Source organism: Priapulus caudatus, unplaced genomic scaffold (genome assembly GCF_000485595.1).
Source record: "Priapulus caudatus unplaced genomic scaffold, Priapulus_caudatus-5.0.1 Scaffold23, whole genome shotgun sequence".
NCBI lineage: Eukaryota > Metazoa > Priapulida > Priapulimorpha > Priapulimorphida > Priapulidae > Priapulus > Priapulus caudatus.
Genome location: NW_014577084.1, coordinates 401,405 through 419,377, shown reverse-complemented (window position 1 = coordinate 419,377; position 17,973 = coordinate 401,405). Strand labels below are relative to the sequence as shown.

Genomic DNA, 17,973 nt, shown 5'->3' with positions numbered 1-17,973 from the left:
CACACACACACACACACACACACACACACACGCACACACACACACACACACACACATATATATATATATATAGTGCATGCATACCTGAACAGGCTGCGTTTGTAATATCTTTTGTTATTGCCATAGCCTTGCTGCAAGTTTAACAGTTATTACTAGAACAGTACGTGGTGTATTTATGAGTGGAAATATTGCGCGTGGTCATGTACAAGGGCAAACGCGGTGATCGCCAGGTAGGCCTATAAGTTTTATAAACTTCTAATGTAAATAAGAAAAATATTATGTTTACTTGAAATATATTTCCTTGTGACATTAATAAAATTATGCTTGGCATACAAAAATGCATTGAATGATATATATATATATATGTATATATATTAATTTTTGAATAATGATAGGCACAAATTGCCGTAACCCCCTATAAATTGCGCACATTTTATTTGTAACATACTTTATCACAAGATGGCGCTGTAGCCGATGTTTGTCGCAGGTTGCAGACGTACATGAATTTTCACCGATCCACACAAATCGGAGTTGATTCCATCTTCGTTATGTTTCTCCAGGCTGTTGAATTCTGTTTTCAACCAGCATACAATAGTGGTGAAAATACACCTTACCGGTATAAAAGTAAGTTAATGCATACCGAGACAAAAATCAAAATGTCGCAGCGAGTATAGTAGTACTAGTAGTACTGACACTGACAGTCACTACTGACTACTGTACTGACTACTGACAGTACTGTCACTACTAGCTCTAGTAGTACTAGTACTATAGCCCGCTTACATTAACTGCCGCTGGCCAGCTGCAACTGTACGCGGGCTATAGTACTAGAGCTATGTCACTACTTACTACTGAGTACTGGCTACTGCTGAGACTGAGGGTCTATGACTATGTCCCCCAGGCCAGGGTACTGCCGGAACGTACCCTGGTACTATCTAATATGCCGGACCGTACCTCGCCTACTCCACTAACAAGTCTAGGGAGTCGCCTACGCCTACTCCATAACCCTAACCTTAACCATATCAGATAGTTACCAGGGTACGTTCCGGTATACCGGACCGTACCCAGGGTACGTTCCGGCAGTACCCTGGGGGACATAGACCCTATATGACTATGAGCAGTAGTACTACTACTACTAGTAGGCCTACTACTACTACTACTACTCAGTAGCAAACCTTGCTCAGTAGTACTAGTAGTAGTCCGTCACGGCACACAGAGAATATAATCATAATATCAGGAGTGTATATTATATAGATCTATATTCTATATCTATATTCTGTATTATACACTTATCTGATAATATACACATATCATATATATGCTCTATACACATTCAGTAACACATCAGTGATCACTATCACTCGGTCTGCGACCTTGGCTTGGGGGCGACCCGATCATGCAGGCTCGATCATCTTGAGGCTAATAGATTCAGGCATAACGAATACCATGAACAGGCTGGTTGTATCATGTCTCTGATGTCATCAGTAAATGTCTGAGGCCACGGCTCACTGCACACGTACGTGAGCAAGCCACACCCTCTGATAGAGCTCTCCCTTACCTTTATATAAATTATATCATGGAGAATAAGCGTGTACAGAGGTGGCACCTGGTGTTAGCCATTGAATAATACTGAAAATGAAAAATCAATGAAATTTCGCATTAAACCTTGAGTGTATTCTTAATAAGAAAGTCTTTCCGTTTTGATATTTTGATCTTTAATTTCATATTCAATTGTGGATCTCACCACATCAGCTCATAGTACCTTGTCAAGAAAGTCCTGTCTGGCTGTAACATAACTATTAATTCTCATAAACACGACGTCACTGTTTAACTTATAATGACATACTCAGGAGTGAATAATAGAGATTATATTATTCACTCCTGATATAATCCATGCCCTGTACCCAGTCAATGGCCACACAGCAGATTGATGACAAAAAGATTTTGATATGCACAAAAATGTGTTCCTATAATAATTTGCAGAACCCGAAATTTTGCCTAAAATCTAATCTTCTCATGATGTCTTTGATAACAAAATAATTAACATAATAATTACTAGAATACCTATATATTCAACTTTGCAATGTATATATCACTACTTTCAAGGTTGTGCTCATCACATATATATATGACAACGTACTAAGTCGTGCCATCTAGTTAAGTTTTCAGGTACACTACTAAAGAGTTAGTATTACTTAGAATATATCTATAAAATATTCTACGAATATGTTTCATGGTAAAACTACTTTATAATATACTGTTACTAATAGAGAGTTTACTGAGGATACAAATAACCTTTCATTCTGTTCATTCAGCACTGTCCCTGTAAATACAGCACAATTAGAACGAAGAACAGACAGCTCCCCTTTGCAATAATGGGAAATATATAAACCATAAAAAATGTGATATAAATATCTAGATTTCAATATATACCTCACGTGTTTACGTTTGGATGTGAAACATTGGTAGACATGCACAAGCGCATGAAATGTGCGCAGCACTGCAAGATGAGAGGCTGCGTTATCACTGCTACCCTAATTCACAATCAATAATAAGCGTAGTGATACAATGATAGTATAGTCGTAGTAGCTGGTTTCAGTGGCAGATGGGAGGCATAGCCTTAGGACAAAGGTAAAATATGCAGCTGTGCAAAGGATGCGCAGTCCTGGTTTCTGGTTCATAGTTGCGGGCGGAACGGGGATGACAGAAGGCATCTGAGGTGGATGTTGGAAACAGGCGAGCACGAGAGAAGGTACCGAAGGTTCTAGACAAGTAATTACTTACCAGAGCTGCTAACACAGTGTAAGTGTTTCATATTTGTTGACCATAAATTCATAATTCAAATCTTGATAATTTGTATTGTTGATTTGATTACTTGTTGAACACGTATATGTGCCTTGTGCAAAACATGTTAATTCATACCATATTAGTAGCGTGGTATGGAATTAACTTTACATATATACAGTGTTTAGAATCATAAATGTTTAAATGATAAGATTTTAATTTATAGTATATATATTTATAATAAAAATTGAAGTGCATACACACAGTAACCTGAATTACGGCCACTAAGCAGCTAGGAATTGCGGTATTGATTTGTCCTATTATTACGATCTGAGGCTAGTGCATTGTAATATCACACTGGGATTGAAACATCATTTGCAAGAGGCTAGATAGGCTAACGCAGGTTTCATATCGTGGCTGTACCTACATTGAATATGTATATACATGTGTATATATGATATATATATATATATATATATATATATATATATATATATATATATATATATATATACGCACACACACACATATATATATATATACATAAATATATTCACGTGGTCTTTACATTATGTGATGATAATTGTAATACGCGATAACCCGCACTTGTGGTACTCAAACTACCTAAACCTATCTGCAACGTTGCGCGCATTTCTACAATCTGACTCTAGGAGACGGCTGTGTGCAGGCACGGGGTACGAAATGTGAGCATTATCTATGCCTTTGCATACACATGGCTGAAGCGAAAACTAACAACATGTCTGTATGAACTAGTTAATGCGGATCCAGATACTGAATGGGAAGATGGTCAGTGAGATAGCATCACCTGCGGAGCTAAGAGAGCTAGTGGATGCCAAGCTACGTGAGTTGATGGTGAAACACAACGTGGAACGGGCTAACAACTTACTAAAACACCAGGCTATGCACAGGGACACACTGCGTAGACAGAGGTACGGTGTTATATATTTATTCACTGCATTGTTGTATTTGTCGCATAGGCTTTCTTGCTGTCGCATCCCTACATGCAGTTTCTCTCTCTATCCTCCGCTCTCTCTCCCTCCATTCTCGCTCTCTTTCTCTCTCCCCCCTTCTCACCCTCATTCTCCTTCTGTATGTCTGACTCTCTTTCCCACTCTTTTTCTCTCCCTTCATCCATCCCTCAAAGTCTCCCTATCTCCTCCCTCTTACCCCTTCTCTCCCTCTCTCCAACATCTCTCTCTATAGATTGCACCATAGCTCTCTCCACTCTCTCCTCCGTCTCTCGCTCTCTCTCTCTCTCACTCTCGTTCTCTCCCCGTCTCTCTCTCTCCATTCCCTTCTCGTTCTTACGATATGGCAGCGATTGGCCAAGAAGAAATATCCATGGCAACAGTGCAAAGAAGATATATGATCAGAAACATGGATCAACATTTAGAGACCGTTTGTCAGTGTCTAAAGCAACGTGTATGAAACTGTTTTAGGAACAATAAATTTGACGTATAAATGCAGGATATTTATGAAATGAAAGCGTCAATTAATGAATCAAAGAAAAATGACGTGTATAGTAATAAGAGTGTAGTACATGTGATTTTTGAATCATTTATCTCACATATATGGTTATCCAAGTAGTTTTCCATGTGCCAAACGCAATACGCTATAATACCTAGGGGCACATACAGGAGTAGCATATATGACCAAGTTCAGGTAGGTGTACAGCAGCACGCATCATGCAGGTGAGCCTGTTCTGCCACATTTGTAGCGATCAATACTGATCCTCAGGAGGTGCACCTAATTGTAACTGCAAGCGCTGCGTCGTCGAGATTCCGGCTTGCCACACCAATATTGGTATAGGCTGCCTCTTACCTAACTAATTAACGCTAGCGGCTATACTCAGAGAGAATCCTGTAGGGTTTTGTACATACAGGTATATATTCCCATCGGCAGTTATAACGTTTCTCACTGCCATATGTGCTGGCGCAAAGCAACAGCGATAATACATTGAATGTGTCGTGTAATGATGGTACGATCTATTCTCCCCCATTGAAATCAATATGAATGAGTACAAATTAACGAGGTCAAGGTAAAGTATATAGTCTTCGCGCTGTAGATTTGTCATCATATATCTTCTATATATTATAATGTTTGTTGTTGTTATTTTACCCATACAGGGAGCTTGAAGTTGTGGAGCAGCAGAAGGAAAGGGAAGAAGCACGCAACGTAGAAGTGATTCTCGAAGAGAGAAAGCGTCGGATACAAGATGCAGCCGAGCGATTTCTAAGAAAGCCGATCAAGCAGCTTGGGCTGTCTTCAAATAAGTCTCTCCAGAAACACAGCAGGGGTCGAGGACATACAGGCACGTATATCTACATTAGTCCTAATATTAGCTTGTACATGTATATGCGTTGCTTGAAACTCTGAGAGGTCTGTATACTGTAACTGTGGTGTGTTGAGAGGTGACACTATGAGAAGTGAGAAGTACATGCAGATATTAAACACATCTAGAGGTCATGGTGATCGGGTAAATGAGAGTTGTCGCTGACAAATTTCCATTGCTAGTTGCTGCACTATGTATAGTTAGTATTAGTTACTATGAAAAGAATTTCGGACAATGTTGCAAGACACGAGTATTTGTATGAGCATGGAAGCAACCAATGCTATCTACATTCATAATGTAACAATATGACCAAATAGAATAATTTTTTTAATTGTTATGCTGCACTTATGCTGAGAGGGTCTATGTCCCCTGGGGTACTGCCGGAACGTACCCTGGTACTATCTAATATGCCGGACCGTACCTCGCCTACTCCACTAACGAGTCTAGGGAGTAGCCTACGCCTACTCCCTAACCCTAATCCTAACCCTAACCATATCAAATAGTGACCAGGGTACGTTCCGGCAGTACCCTGGGGGACATGTACCCTATGAGCTGCACTTATAGCACACATACTCCTGGCTTGATATAATTTTTTATAATGAGATGAAAGCTCCCGCAATTAACTAAGACACCATGTATATTTGCAAGCTACACAAATGCTAAAGTATTGCAGAAGGATGAAATGCGTATACTCTTCACATTTGTAGAGTTAGATAGATCAATGAAAAAATGTGTTGGCCTTTCAGAAGGAAAGAAGACAGCCGTAAAGGAAACCCACGACCAATGCCAGGATTCCAAGGTCACATGGGAGTTTGCTTCAGGGGAAACGCACTCGAATAAGAACAATGACAGTGCCTGCATTGATGGAATAAAGCAGACAGGTGGTGGCTTTCCCAATGTGTTACAGCCAGCGAGTAGCACTGTATCTGGTGAACAAGTTACAAGCACAGTCAGCGGACAGTCTCACTCTTCGGAAGTGTCTGGACTTGACGAGAAATGGCAGCCGGATGGGAAAGAACGTAGAGAGAAGAAGAGACACAGGGGCAAAGCAAGACAAGTCATATCGAGCAGTGGAGGTAGCCACGAGAACCTCCAAGAGGACAATGCTCCCGCCAAATCTACGAGGAGGGCCAGAACTTCTGCATTGCTAGCAGATGCCCGCATGCTTCAACGCTCACACAGTGAGGAAAAACGCCACCTAGAGGTTGTGACGGGCAACTTTGACAGGAGTGTCTCCCTTCAGGAATGTCACTTAGAGACAACAACCCCTCCACGTCTAAAGGGCAGTGAAGGGTCACGGACACAGTCACAGCATAGAAAAACAACATTGCAGAGACATAGTGACAGTGAAGGGTCACGGACACAGTCACCGCATAGGAAAACAACATTGCAGAGACATAGTGACAGTGAAGGGTCACGGACACAGTCACAGCATAGAAAAACAACATTGCAGAAACATAGTGACAGTGAAGGGTCACGGACACAGTCACCGCATAGGAAAACAACATTGCAGAGACATAGTGACAGTGAAGGGTCACGGACACAGTCACAGCATAGAAAAACAACATTGCAGAGACATAGTGACAGTGAAGGGTCACGGACACAGTCACAGCCTGGGAAAACAAAATTGCAGAGACATAGTGACAGTGAAGGGTCACGGACACAGTCACAGCCTGGGAAAACAACGTTGCAGAGACATAGTGACAGTGAAGGGTCAAGGACACAGTCACAGCACGAGAAAGCGATTGTACAGAGATCTAATGAGGCTGGAGACTCACAAATGCAGTCACAACCTGGTACAACAGCATTGCAGAGGCATAGCAACACTGAAGACTCACAGATTCAGTCGGAGCATGGGACAACAACCACGCAGAGACATGGCAATATCAACTCTGATAAGCGTTGTGAGCGTGCGAGACGCAGATTAAGCAAGAAGCTGAAGCCTACACAATCGACCGAACATGCGAATCACGCAGTTGGTGGGATCGCTTGCCGGCAAACCTCTACACCACGGAGCGATGCCGAACTCTTATTCAGGCATGAGCACAGAGAGCACGAGGGAAAGCAAGCGAGAGAGCAGGAGGGTGACGAGACTGCAGAGAGGGCTGCTTGGCACGCTTGCAAGGAAAATGGGACCGTGTGCATCGACGTGGATGATGTGTTCGAGCGACTGTACAAAAATACGCCAAGGCTGCACTCAGAGTCGTCGAAACTGCAGAGATCACCAACAGCCAGCAGCGCGACAACGTGCGCACTGATGTTAGACATGAACGATCAACATCCCAACGGCAGCGTTGAGAAGGCGCATAAAAATGTTGCCAGGAAAAATGACAGAAACAAAGAAGTAATGGGCGGTCATGAGGTTCAGTCTATTATAGGACAAAGTGAGGTGCTACTACCTGTAGAGAAACGCTGTGCCCTGCAAGAGGAGGTAGCCGAATTAGCTCATTCAGGAAGACAACAGCTGCAACCCAAAGTCTCTACCAGGCTGCAGCATGGTGCTCCAAAACATGCGACAAATACAAAAGAAAAGAAAATGGCCTCGGCTGCCGACACCATGGACGCCGATGTTCTATCTTCAACGTTTGTTAAAGAAGGTCGTGGTGTTAGCTATCTTCAAGCAGCAAGTAGTGACTCCTTACCAGGTAACCGGACAAGAGAGCCCTTAGCACAGGTTGAGCAGCGTACCCGAGTGAGAGGACATGTAATGAAAAGCAAAAGTTTGTCACCGAGAAAGAAGCCGTCAACGGATAATCTAATCGGTGACGAACGTCACCGTGCGAGGGCGCCACATGAAGCACATGTACAGAATCACCAACACCAACTAGCGGGCAAACCACACGGATCCGATATACAGCACCCACAGCACCAGCATGTGGCCAAACCACACGGCTCTGATATACAGCACCCTCAGCACCAGCATGTGGCCAAACCACACGGCTCTGATATACAGCACCCACAGCACCAGCATGTGGCCAAACCACACGGCTCTGATATACAGCACCCACAGCACCAGCATGTGGCCAAACCACACGGATCTGACGTACAGCACCAACAACGTTTCCTGAGAGAGGAGGCAGATGCACAGCTTCAGCACCGCCACGGAGCAGGGGCAGTCCCGCAGGCATCGGAGTACCAGCATCAGGAGAGCCATCATGACCTGATCGACCCGGCTGCCGCTAGAACAGACCAGCCGCGTTTGCCTGCATCGACTCCAGGCCAAAACATCCAGGCCGCCAGCAATTCAGAGAGCAGACTGTTGTCGCTGTTCCAAGACAACGTCACGCACGAGGTACCGCCGAGGGCGATGGTGCGCAGGGATGCTAAGTCGGCCAGAAAGAAACGTCAAAGCAAGCTGGATGCAAAGCGAAGAGGAAGCGTGGATAGCCTGGACAGCCTCGACAGCCTCGTGGCTGGTCGGGCGTCACCGACGATGGCGAAACACGCGGCTCGCGAGAGCACGTACGGACGCAAGTACGCCGGAATCGTACTGAGACGGCGACCCGCAAGCAGCCCACGAAAGCCCAAGAGACATCGCCAAACGATCGCAAACTCTCCAAGAGCACAGCTGAGGCCGACGGCAGCCGAGCCAGCGAGGGTCATAGCCGCGCAGCCGCAGCGTGCAGACGCGAGGCCAGAGAGAGTGACGTCGGCGCCGGCGGTGACCTTCCGCGCAGACGCGGCCGACACCAGCTTCGACGCGCGGATGGCGGCGACGAGCACGCCGCGGCGCCCTCTGGCGATCGCGCACCGCAACAGTATCGAGGTGATGCGCGGCCGGCTGAGCAGAGCGAGCTCCGCGGTGGCGGCCGGCAAGAAGACGGTCACGTTCGACGAGCCGCCGCGCGCGCAAACGTCGCAGGCTGTCTCGTCCTCGCAGTGCAGCCCCGATAACATGCTGCAGCCTCCATCGTCCGCTCGTTCGCAGCACAGCCCGGATAAGACGCCGACGGAAGACGAAATAGAGGTGCTCTGCCGAAACGTGAAGCAATGCTTGAGTCAGGAGGGCCACGCATGCGGCAGAGCGGCACGCAGGCTGAGCAGCGGCGGCGCTAGCAGCAGCAGCTGCAAGACGACAAGAAAGCGGCACAACGCAGAGGCTAGAAGCGAACAGGACGACGGGGCTGGCTCTAACACGACGTGCAGTAAAGCATTCTCAGCTACGCTGCGGGCAAACGCCGGTGGTGTGAAGAGGCTAGACGTGGTAAAAGCTGTAAACGCTCGTCAAGTTAGTACGGAACACCTCTCGGCTACACCCCCTGTTGCGGTGACGACACTACCAAGCGTAGTGCCTCATAATAGTGAAGGAAAATCACTGTTGACTAACTGGCAAGAGTTGAATACTCAAAAGTTGGGCAGTTGCAGCGGTTCATCAACAGTGATGACTCAAGTGGATAAGCACACTATAGGGTGCGTATAATGCATTAGCATTGTGGAGTAAACTAATGTGATGTACACTCGTGCATCTGTTTATACATCTATCCATCCATCCGCCCACATCTATCCCATCCGTCCATCTTCCTGTCCATTGATCTTTTTATTTTACTCTCACTACCCTCGTTTATCTGTCTACATGTCTGTGTGTCTGTGTGTGTGTGTGTGTGTCTGTCTGCGTGCCTGCCTGCCTGTCTGCCTGCCCGCCTGCTTGCCTGCCTGTCTCTGTCCTCTATCCCCCTCCCTCTCTCTCTCAGCCTCTCTGTGTGTATGTGTGTGCGTGCGTGCGTGCGTGCGTGCGCATGCATGTAAGCACCCATGTATGTTTGTATGTATACGTATATATGTATATACCTAGTCAGTAGAATAAAGGTGGTGGCAAAAAATCCCGCTATGTCACCAGTATAGAGATTTAGAATATAAAAGATTGAATTACCTGATGTATATTTATTGCAAAGAGCTAAATAAATACGAACTTAACAATGAATTTATATCACTTTATTTGATATTGCTTTATATATATATATATATATATATACATCATATATATTTCATAATGGGGTGAAAACAACAAACATTGTTGACCAAGCTATCTCACCTTCATTGCTTATGAACTATATAAATATACGACTGAATGCTTGTGCATTTCCTTCGATTTTAAACTTTTATCACATTGCAATATGCAGGACATTACCTAAAATGACGCGGAGAGAAAAGACCCATAGGACGTCTGTTCGAGTCAATTCGCCAAGAACAGTGAGACCGGGTTACGCACCAATGTTCAAGAGCAAAGATACAGCATCCAACCGGTCTACAGTTAAAGCAGCGCTGCAAGGCAGACCCACAGCTGAGGCATTGCCACAAGGCAAACCTACAGCTGAGGCAGCGCTGCAAGGCAGACCTATGGCTGAGGCAGCGCTGCAAGGCAGACCCACAGCTGAGGCAGCGCTGCAAGGCAGACCTATGGCTGAGGCAGCGCTGCAAGGCAGACCTATGGCCGAGGCAGCGCCGCAAAGCAAACCTAGAGCTGAGGCAGCACTGCAAGGCAGACCCATGGCTGAGGTACCACTGCATGGCAAGCCCACACACGAGGCACGACTGCGCGTTGCACCCGTTGTTACAATACCTTTGCCCGTGCATCCCATCACTGCTGGACCGCTGCTTGCCTGGCCTGTAGCTGGAGAAACTGCTATGAGTAAGTGAGAGTCTCATGTCACAAATGTTGGGTGCTTGCGTCGATGTGGGATTAACCCTGTGGCCGTTTAACTAAACACTACGATTGGCTACCCTAACATTTACTTATGACGATATGTTATCAGGAGTGAATAATAGAGATTCTATTATCTCTCTATTAATCATGCACTCCTGATATTATATATATATATTTAATGATATATATATATTATATTATAACGAGTATGCTAAAAGTTGACACGACTGCAACATTGTCCGCTAGTAACCAACGCTTGATAGTTGGTGACAGTAACAAGTGTGCGACAGTTACGAGCTTGTGATACTACTAACAGGCGTGCAAGGGGCGGGGGAGCCCAACGACAGCCTGGAGGCATTCATGACCGCAGAGATGCTGAGTGAAGATTCCATCCTGACGGAGAAACAGCTGGAGGGTAACATTAGCACACGCAGGGAGAAAAGCGCCCCGGCAATAGGGAGTGCACGTACAGATATTGGTAGGATGTGTTCTCTGCAGTGTCGAATTGTGAAATGACACCTTCACTCAGAGATGAAGCGGAATCAGTTACAATGTTCAGTGGTGACAGAAATCAAAATGCATGTCTATTCGATTGTACTAGAGTTAAGATGTAACTGCAATAACAGTAGGCCACGAGTTACGAGTTACATTGTTGTTACACTACAGTATTACATTTTTCCTCATTTTTATACTTTTGTCGAACTACTCGTTTAACCGTGAAATTGCCAAACTAACAAGGTTAGTTTACCATGACGACGGCTGGTAATTCATTTAACACTGTCTTTATGCATCGTTTAATTTCTATTTAGATATGACTGTGCAGGAGAACAACATTCTAAAGTCTATTGAGGGTCTTGACAACAGACTTGCATGTACGTTACAAGCAGTTATTACTGTCGAAAACAGAGAATGCAGACATGAATGTTTATGATTACAATAATGATCACTTATAACATTACAACCATTACTTAAGTACTTTCCATATGTGGCCTTATTTCATACATTTCAGATATTCAAAAGCAATACAGTAGTGTACAAGAGAGTAACGTGAAAAAGGTAAAAGAAATATTATGCAAACACCCTTCCTCCATTTTATAGTTACATAACTACCCCAAGTGATTTATTGCTTACAGTTCCAATATGGTAACGGTTTTTTAGCACGTAGTATTGCACCATTTTAACTATTTATCTGGAAACCTGGAAATACCAATTAAAATGGTAAAATTCGGAATTTTAAGATTTAAAACTGGGGATCAAGATTTTATTTAAGTTTTAACTTGGTAATGCCACATTTTTTACATGGGACATTGGGAATGGACCCACGATTCCTCTTTTTAGTAACACCATGTGCCTAGAATGATGCCCATGCAGCAATCAGATATTCTGCAACTACAAACATAAATCACATTTAGCTATACTAATGCAAATGTATGTGCAAAGCCTATATAATTCACTTAATTTGATTGTTTTAAATACTCATGTATGATTTGACCACTTACTATATACAGGTGCCTGTTATACCACACCCTCCGTCATCACATCGCCACAGCAACAGTCCAGCAAGACAACGTTATGGAAACCCACGTCACAGGAGGATAGTATCGGGGCACTCAACAACTGCACAGCAGAAGCACCAGGCAACTTAACCAGATGGCACAAATTGATTTTGTCTGCTAATGCCAACATTTGGATCAAGGATCAGTATAAAACATCTGTCACAAGAGCTAAGAAAAAAAGATGCAATAAGATAATTGTGTTGCAAACTACACGAGGGTGGTGCCAAGTCGACCATCCTTCTTATTAGTTTTTAGGTTGCTAAAATGTCAGGGTCACTAGAAATTGTTAGTGTCGGTCGGGTACCAGAACATGCTTATAGTTTCACTGGGCAGAGCCACTTTCATAAAAATGTAATTGCATTTCGGATATTTTTCTCTAAATTATATTATGTGCATTCAAACAGTTCACATTTTTGGTCATCACAGGTGTTTTTTTACTAGGATTCCTTAAGAACAAGCCGTTTTAGTAACAAGTAAACATATCATTCAAAAGCCAGCTATTTGTATACAAACTAAATATTAAATAATCAATTATACCTTGTTAGACATGACTTAATTCTTTACCCTGGAAGAAAACATGAGTATTTGTAAATATTTTTTTATAGTAACACCCTAGAAGTATTGGTAAAGTATAATAGTATAACAGCCAGGATATTTGTTATATATGAACTTCCAAGTCTTGTAAAGTTGTTCTATTTAATTCATCTTGGTAATCAGAATAAATTTTAATTCCATTTATTTATTTTGATATTAGATATTGTAATTGATGTCTATGTACAATTGATAGGGTTCATATTCCACTGTCCATTGCTAAATCACATTCATGCAATGCACATATCGTGTTGTGGGAATGGCTTGACAAAAGGTTATACTTATTGACAAAGGTTATACTTATTAACAATCACATTCTCTACAATGAGAAAGTTGACGTGTGATTGTAGGGTGGGTAGCCAATATTAGTAGAATTTTAATATTTGCAAAAATACAATTATTTGGTTAATGCTGTATAACTTTACATTAATAAAATATCTCATTTGATTGTCCTCCAATAGAATTAACTTTTTCCCGCATTTATAACCTAAAAAGACGACAGAATTGTATTCAACGCTCACCTTATAATTTAATAAACTGATGACAAATAAAACTGCACAAAAGCAGGAGTTTGACAAAAAAGCACAAGAACACCAATAGGTAATAATATTACACTAATGATTTTGTGCAACAAAAATTCACCATTAAAACTTGCCTGTTTTTAAGCATGTATGAGAGCTACAATAAACAATCACTGCATACCTCGTATGAAATAATACCTATAGGTTCGAGGTGTTACCTAAATAGATGCAGCATAATTGAACAATGTATCACAACACAAAGGTTCACACAGTCCTAGAATAAACTAACAGTGAAAGCTCGAGCAACACACTCTAGCCTTCATAATCATGTAAAATAACATTGCTTTATACATTTACTTATACATTTTTACAAGGGCTCTGATTTTTCAAAATCAGCAAACAAACAGCACTGTACTCTAGCAGCTTAATTCAACACCTGCGTACGATACTGGTAATAATATACTTGTAACAGGTGCTCACTCAACATCCAGTTAGACCGAAACACCAGTAACAACAACAATAATAAACAACTAAAAATATTAATCGCGCTTGCTTACGCGCCGCGGGGGTAAGGGTGAGCAGGTTTGAATAATAACACTGGTCGCACCTATGTCAGATAAAGTTGTTGGACGTCAGAGTACCTATGCAGTTTCCGATGCATCACCTTTGAAATAGAACACTTCACTCGTTGATTAACAGCACAGGTGTGAAATCCATGTGAGCAGCAACTACGACCGAATGAGCTACAGTCAAGGCCGTACGCAGGAAATTTTCTGTAGGGGGGCAAAGGTACTCCCTACCCCCTTGCCAGGTATACTCCTTGCCAGGTATACCTCCCTACCCCCTTGCACAGGTATACCCCCTGTGCCCTAAAGTTTCGCAATTTCACATTTCTTTATTTAAAGTGTAATATTTCTTTGATGATTTAAGATAACCTTTTGTCACATTTCTATTTTATTTCTAAAAGTGTACAGTATTTGTCCCATTAAAAAGCATACTCTGAAAATCTCTAGGGGGGGGGGCAACTGCCCCTGCTGCCCCCCTGCTGCGTACGGCCCTGGCTACAGTAATTCGTCGCGTGTTTTACGTCCATCGTGTGTCTGCCTCTAATTGGCTGCTATCTACATACGTTGTCTCAGCTTGCCATCAGGGGAGATCCTTGAAGGCTGGTTTTGGAAAGAATATGCAGCTATTGTACGCTCTGTCTAAGGGTAGTGCTGAAAAATATAAACATCGCGTGCATGAGGGTGTATGCTAAGTGACACGAGTATACTTCTTTCACTTCAGCATAACATTGAAACATCGCTGCAAGGTGCAAATCAGAAATCAATCAATAAGAAAACTGATTGATACACTGAGACAGAATTTTTTTATCATGTTAGAAGGGGTGCTGGTCCTGTTGTCACATACCTGTTAGTGTATCCATATGAGGAATGACCAGAGGAGTATTGTCTCGTAGAACCTGATGCCAGAACGTGTTTGTTACTTGGCCGCTGATTGGACAGTTGTCATAAAAAAAGGAGCCCCATTGCTTGGAAGAAAGAAGGTTCCTGTCCTCCTGAGATATGTGCCTCTGTGGTCACATGAAAAAAACTGTATAATTAGACAATGGATATATGGAGAATCAGGCAGTTATGCTGTTGCTGGCAACATTCAGCGTCTGCTGGGGGCTGTGCAATCCTTGTTACATTTACTTTATGAAGGCAGAGTATAGAAGCAATCATAAATGCACACTTAAAAGATCATTAAAATTTTTGCTGTAACAAAGGTTTAGCGGCACACTGATAGCTCATAGATTAGCCGTAAGAGGCTTGGTCTTTACCATGTTAGTTCAAGTTAAGGATTAAGAAAACTAAAATTATTGAATGCATCCACTACGGTGAGTAAACAGCTTCACTTAAGACGTCTTTTCTAATTTGAACTGTCAATTTTTGTCAGATGTACTTTATAAATAGAGATGCTAAAGGAGTGAACTTGAGAGCTTATTGAAAAGCGGTTGGGAATAAGCCGCACAAATTTGATGAACACTTACAACTGTCACACAGTGAATGAGCTACACTAAAAGACATTAAGATTAATTTCTTAATTAATATTAAGGTGTACCAAACGGGAGTCATATGAACCTGTTTATAATACTTAGTAAATTGACAAAATAATAAATTGCTCCTATAAATTTTTTAAATATTATCACAGTTGGTGGGTTCCAAGCAAGGCGGTGTAAGAAACCTAATTGTAGCCACTACCACCTACTATATTTGCTGCCATACTGCCAAGCAGACTTTCTTCGGGCATACCAAAACAGCTCATAAAAATAAAACAATCCAATTGGACAGCACGTAGTAAACGCGTGCTCACTATATATAAATTGTGTTAAAATGGGTTACTAACTTTACATTGAGTAGGAACAATAGGTAATATTTACTTGGCCAGATGGCAGCACGTGCAAATATGTAAGGAACTATGTAAGGTGCTATGTATAATTATTACCCGTGTGGCCAAAGAGCCCATCGATCGCTATATACGGTGTGCGTAACTCTCCAATTAAGCGTAAGAGCGCGTTTTCACAGAATATATGAACTGTGAGTAATAAGCAGTAGCCATCTTAGTACTGTCAGGAAAGTCAGGGCATTCAGAGGACATGTTATAATAGTATGTCGTAAGATGCTATGGTAATGTTTGCTGATGGTGTTTCACCCGGGAGCTCCCTATCATGCCCCTATGCACTTTATGCTGAGAATGCAAATTGGTGCATTTCAGTGAAATTACTGCTTCAAGTTACTGCAGCGATTGACCTTCGTGATAGGCAAGATACACATTTAAATCACATCTGCCTGGGCCTAATAATAGTGGTGTACCCATGCCAAAGTTACAACATGTTATTTCTATTAACGGTTAATGGTATAGTTCCAGAAGGGTCGATGCTAGGGCACCTGGTGCATAAGGTGAGCCTTACCTTTGTGCACCCCCCCCCCTTTTATTACATCAGGTACCTTTTAGAACTGGGTGCCCAAGGCAGCAGGCACGAGTGTGGGAAAAGCGAAGCAACAGTGGGGAAGAGGGCCCAGGTTTTTGTCTAGGGGTTTTGGGTCACAAATTATATATTATATACCGGATTATATATATATATATATATATATATATATATATATATTGCACCAATTAATAGTAATTAATTAGTATTTCCAGCATTCATGTTCATTTTCAAATTTTTCAATATCACATCTGGGTAATGGAAATTGTTGATTTTAACATAAAATCAGCCAAATAATTTATGAGAAACAAGAAAAGGCTCAATTCGGAAGAGACTCTGACTTTTAAAATTATTTTTGACAATTATCAAATCTGGGTTCTGCATCCCGGTTTAACCTTCGTCCCCCGACATTAGACTGCCGACATAAATATCTTTACATTTATATTGTCATATTTCTCAAGACAAGTGCCGCGGAGCGATAGCGCTCATCTAACGTCTAACTGCGGTGACTCTGTGGTGGAGTGCGTGGGATTCTAGTAAAACCCTGTTAGTCCCAAATGTCACATACACGCCGAAATCAGTGGAAGGCACAGGGATGGTATCAGGAACCTTCTCAAGGAATGTTCGTTGGATTGTTATGAAAAGTTGCCACGAGATGCGCTACGTTTAAGTGTCTTCAGATTAAAGATGGAAGCTCCCATCGTACGAGTAGCAACAACTATTTGCAAGATCAGAATAGTAAGCACTCATTCATTACTTACGCCAAGCCTACAGCGCGAAATAGAGAGCTGCCACCTGTAACTAATCTATCGCAGGCAAAAACTACACAGGTAAACCGTACCACGACATGCACTGGCAGTTGGCCACTGCAGTGGCATACGTTACATGTAACACACTGACAGTAACAGAATGCCATAGAAATTATACGATTTAAGGAGCATAAACCTTCTTCAACAAATTTAGCTTTTTGAAATTTCACTGTGACATTGTAGCCTCATACATTCCAGGCATTGTTAATAGTATTGATTCTACTAGCAAACCCGGCAGTCAAATTCTTTTCTAACAGTAAACAAATCCATGTTTATAACCCCCCCTTGAGGGTCAACACGGTTATCCGAACACTTACTCTTCGCATGTCAGCAGAAAGTACATTCATGGTCCTTTCATAAAAGAGTATAAAAATGCCTAGGTCACCCCTGCGAAACAAAAAGTTTTCATCGCTCCCGTCAGACCATGTCCTCAGAAAAATTCTAAAATCTGCCCTGTGCCCATTGACCTTTGACCTGTGACCTCCAATTTCGGCACAGTGATGGCTTTTCCTACCATGATGCTATACACCGACTATCACGAGCCTAGGTCGAGCCGTTTAGATTTTGCCGCAATTCTGCATTTCCTCCCTATACCTTAAGTTAAGGAGGAAATGTTCCCCTTCTTTTACACCTCTTGACCTTGACGCTTTGACCCCCAGCTCGACATCCCAACTCGTTTTCGCTCTTTCAGCATGCGAACCCATCACCTCAATTTGTGTCTACCTCCTCAGTCTCCGAAGCTCCCAC

The 17,973-nt window shown here is 42.6% G+C and overlaps 2 protein-coding genes and 1 long non-coding RNA gene across 4 annotated transcripts in view; 2 read left to right on the top strand and 1 right to left on the bottom strand.

Annotated features, from left to right (window-relative positions):
• Window positions 1–2,589, top strand: part of LOC106813312 — a 26,299-nt gene extending 23,710 nt beyond the window's left edge. The window contains exon 3 of the long non-coding RNA XR_001394453.1: window positions 2,578–2,589. This is a non-coding gene — a long non-coding RNA (uncharacterized LOC106813312). The remainder of the gene's footprint in view (window positions 1–2,577) is intronic.
• A 6,390-nt stretch (window positions 2,590–8,979) lies between these two features.
• Window positions 8,980–13,068, top strand: LOC106813537. 2 transcript variants are annotated; one of them, XM_014817700.1, is made up of 6 exons: window positions 8,980–9,544; window positions 10,255–10,763; window positions 11,095–11,256; window positions 11,588–11,650; window positions 11,788–11,834; window positions 12,287–13,068. In XM_014817700.1, exons 1-6 carry the CDS (start codon window positions 9,030–9,032, stop codon window positions 12,422–12,424), a joined length of 1,434 nt encoding a protein of 477 aa, XP_014673186.1. In that variant the 5' UTR covers window positions 8,980–9,029; the 3' UTR covers window positions 12,425–13,068. The 2 variants fall into 2 exon arrangements, with proteins under 2 accessions (XP_014673186.1, XP_014673193.1); XM_014817707.1 differs by lacking the exon at window positions 11,588–11,650.
• Window positions 13,069–14,431: 1,363 nt separating this feature from the next.
• Window positions 14,432–17,973, bottom strand: part of LOC106813560 (5'-nucleotidase domain-containing protein 1-like) — a 45,687-nt gene continuing 42,145 nt past the window's right edge. Inside the window, exons 7-8 of the mRNA XM_014817731.1 lie at window positions 14,857–15,019; window positions 14,432–14,663 (exon numbers count right to left, since the gene is read on the bottom strand). Coding sequence (XP_014673217.1) covers window positions 14,593–14,663; window positions 14,857–15,019 — 234 coding nt within the window. The 3' untranslated portion in view covers window positions 14,432–14,592. The remainder of the gene's footprint in view (window positions 14,664–14,856; window positions 15,020–17,973) is intronic.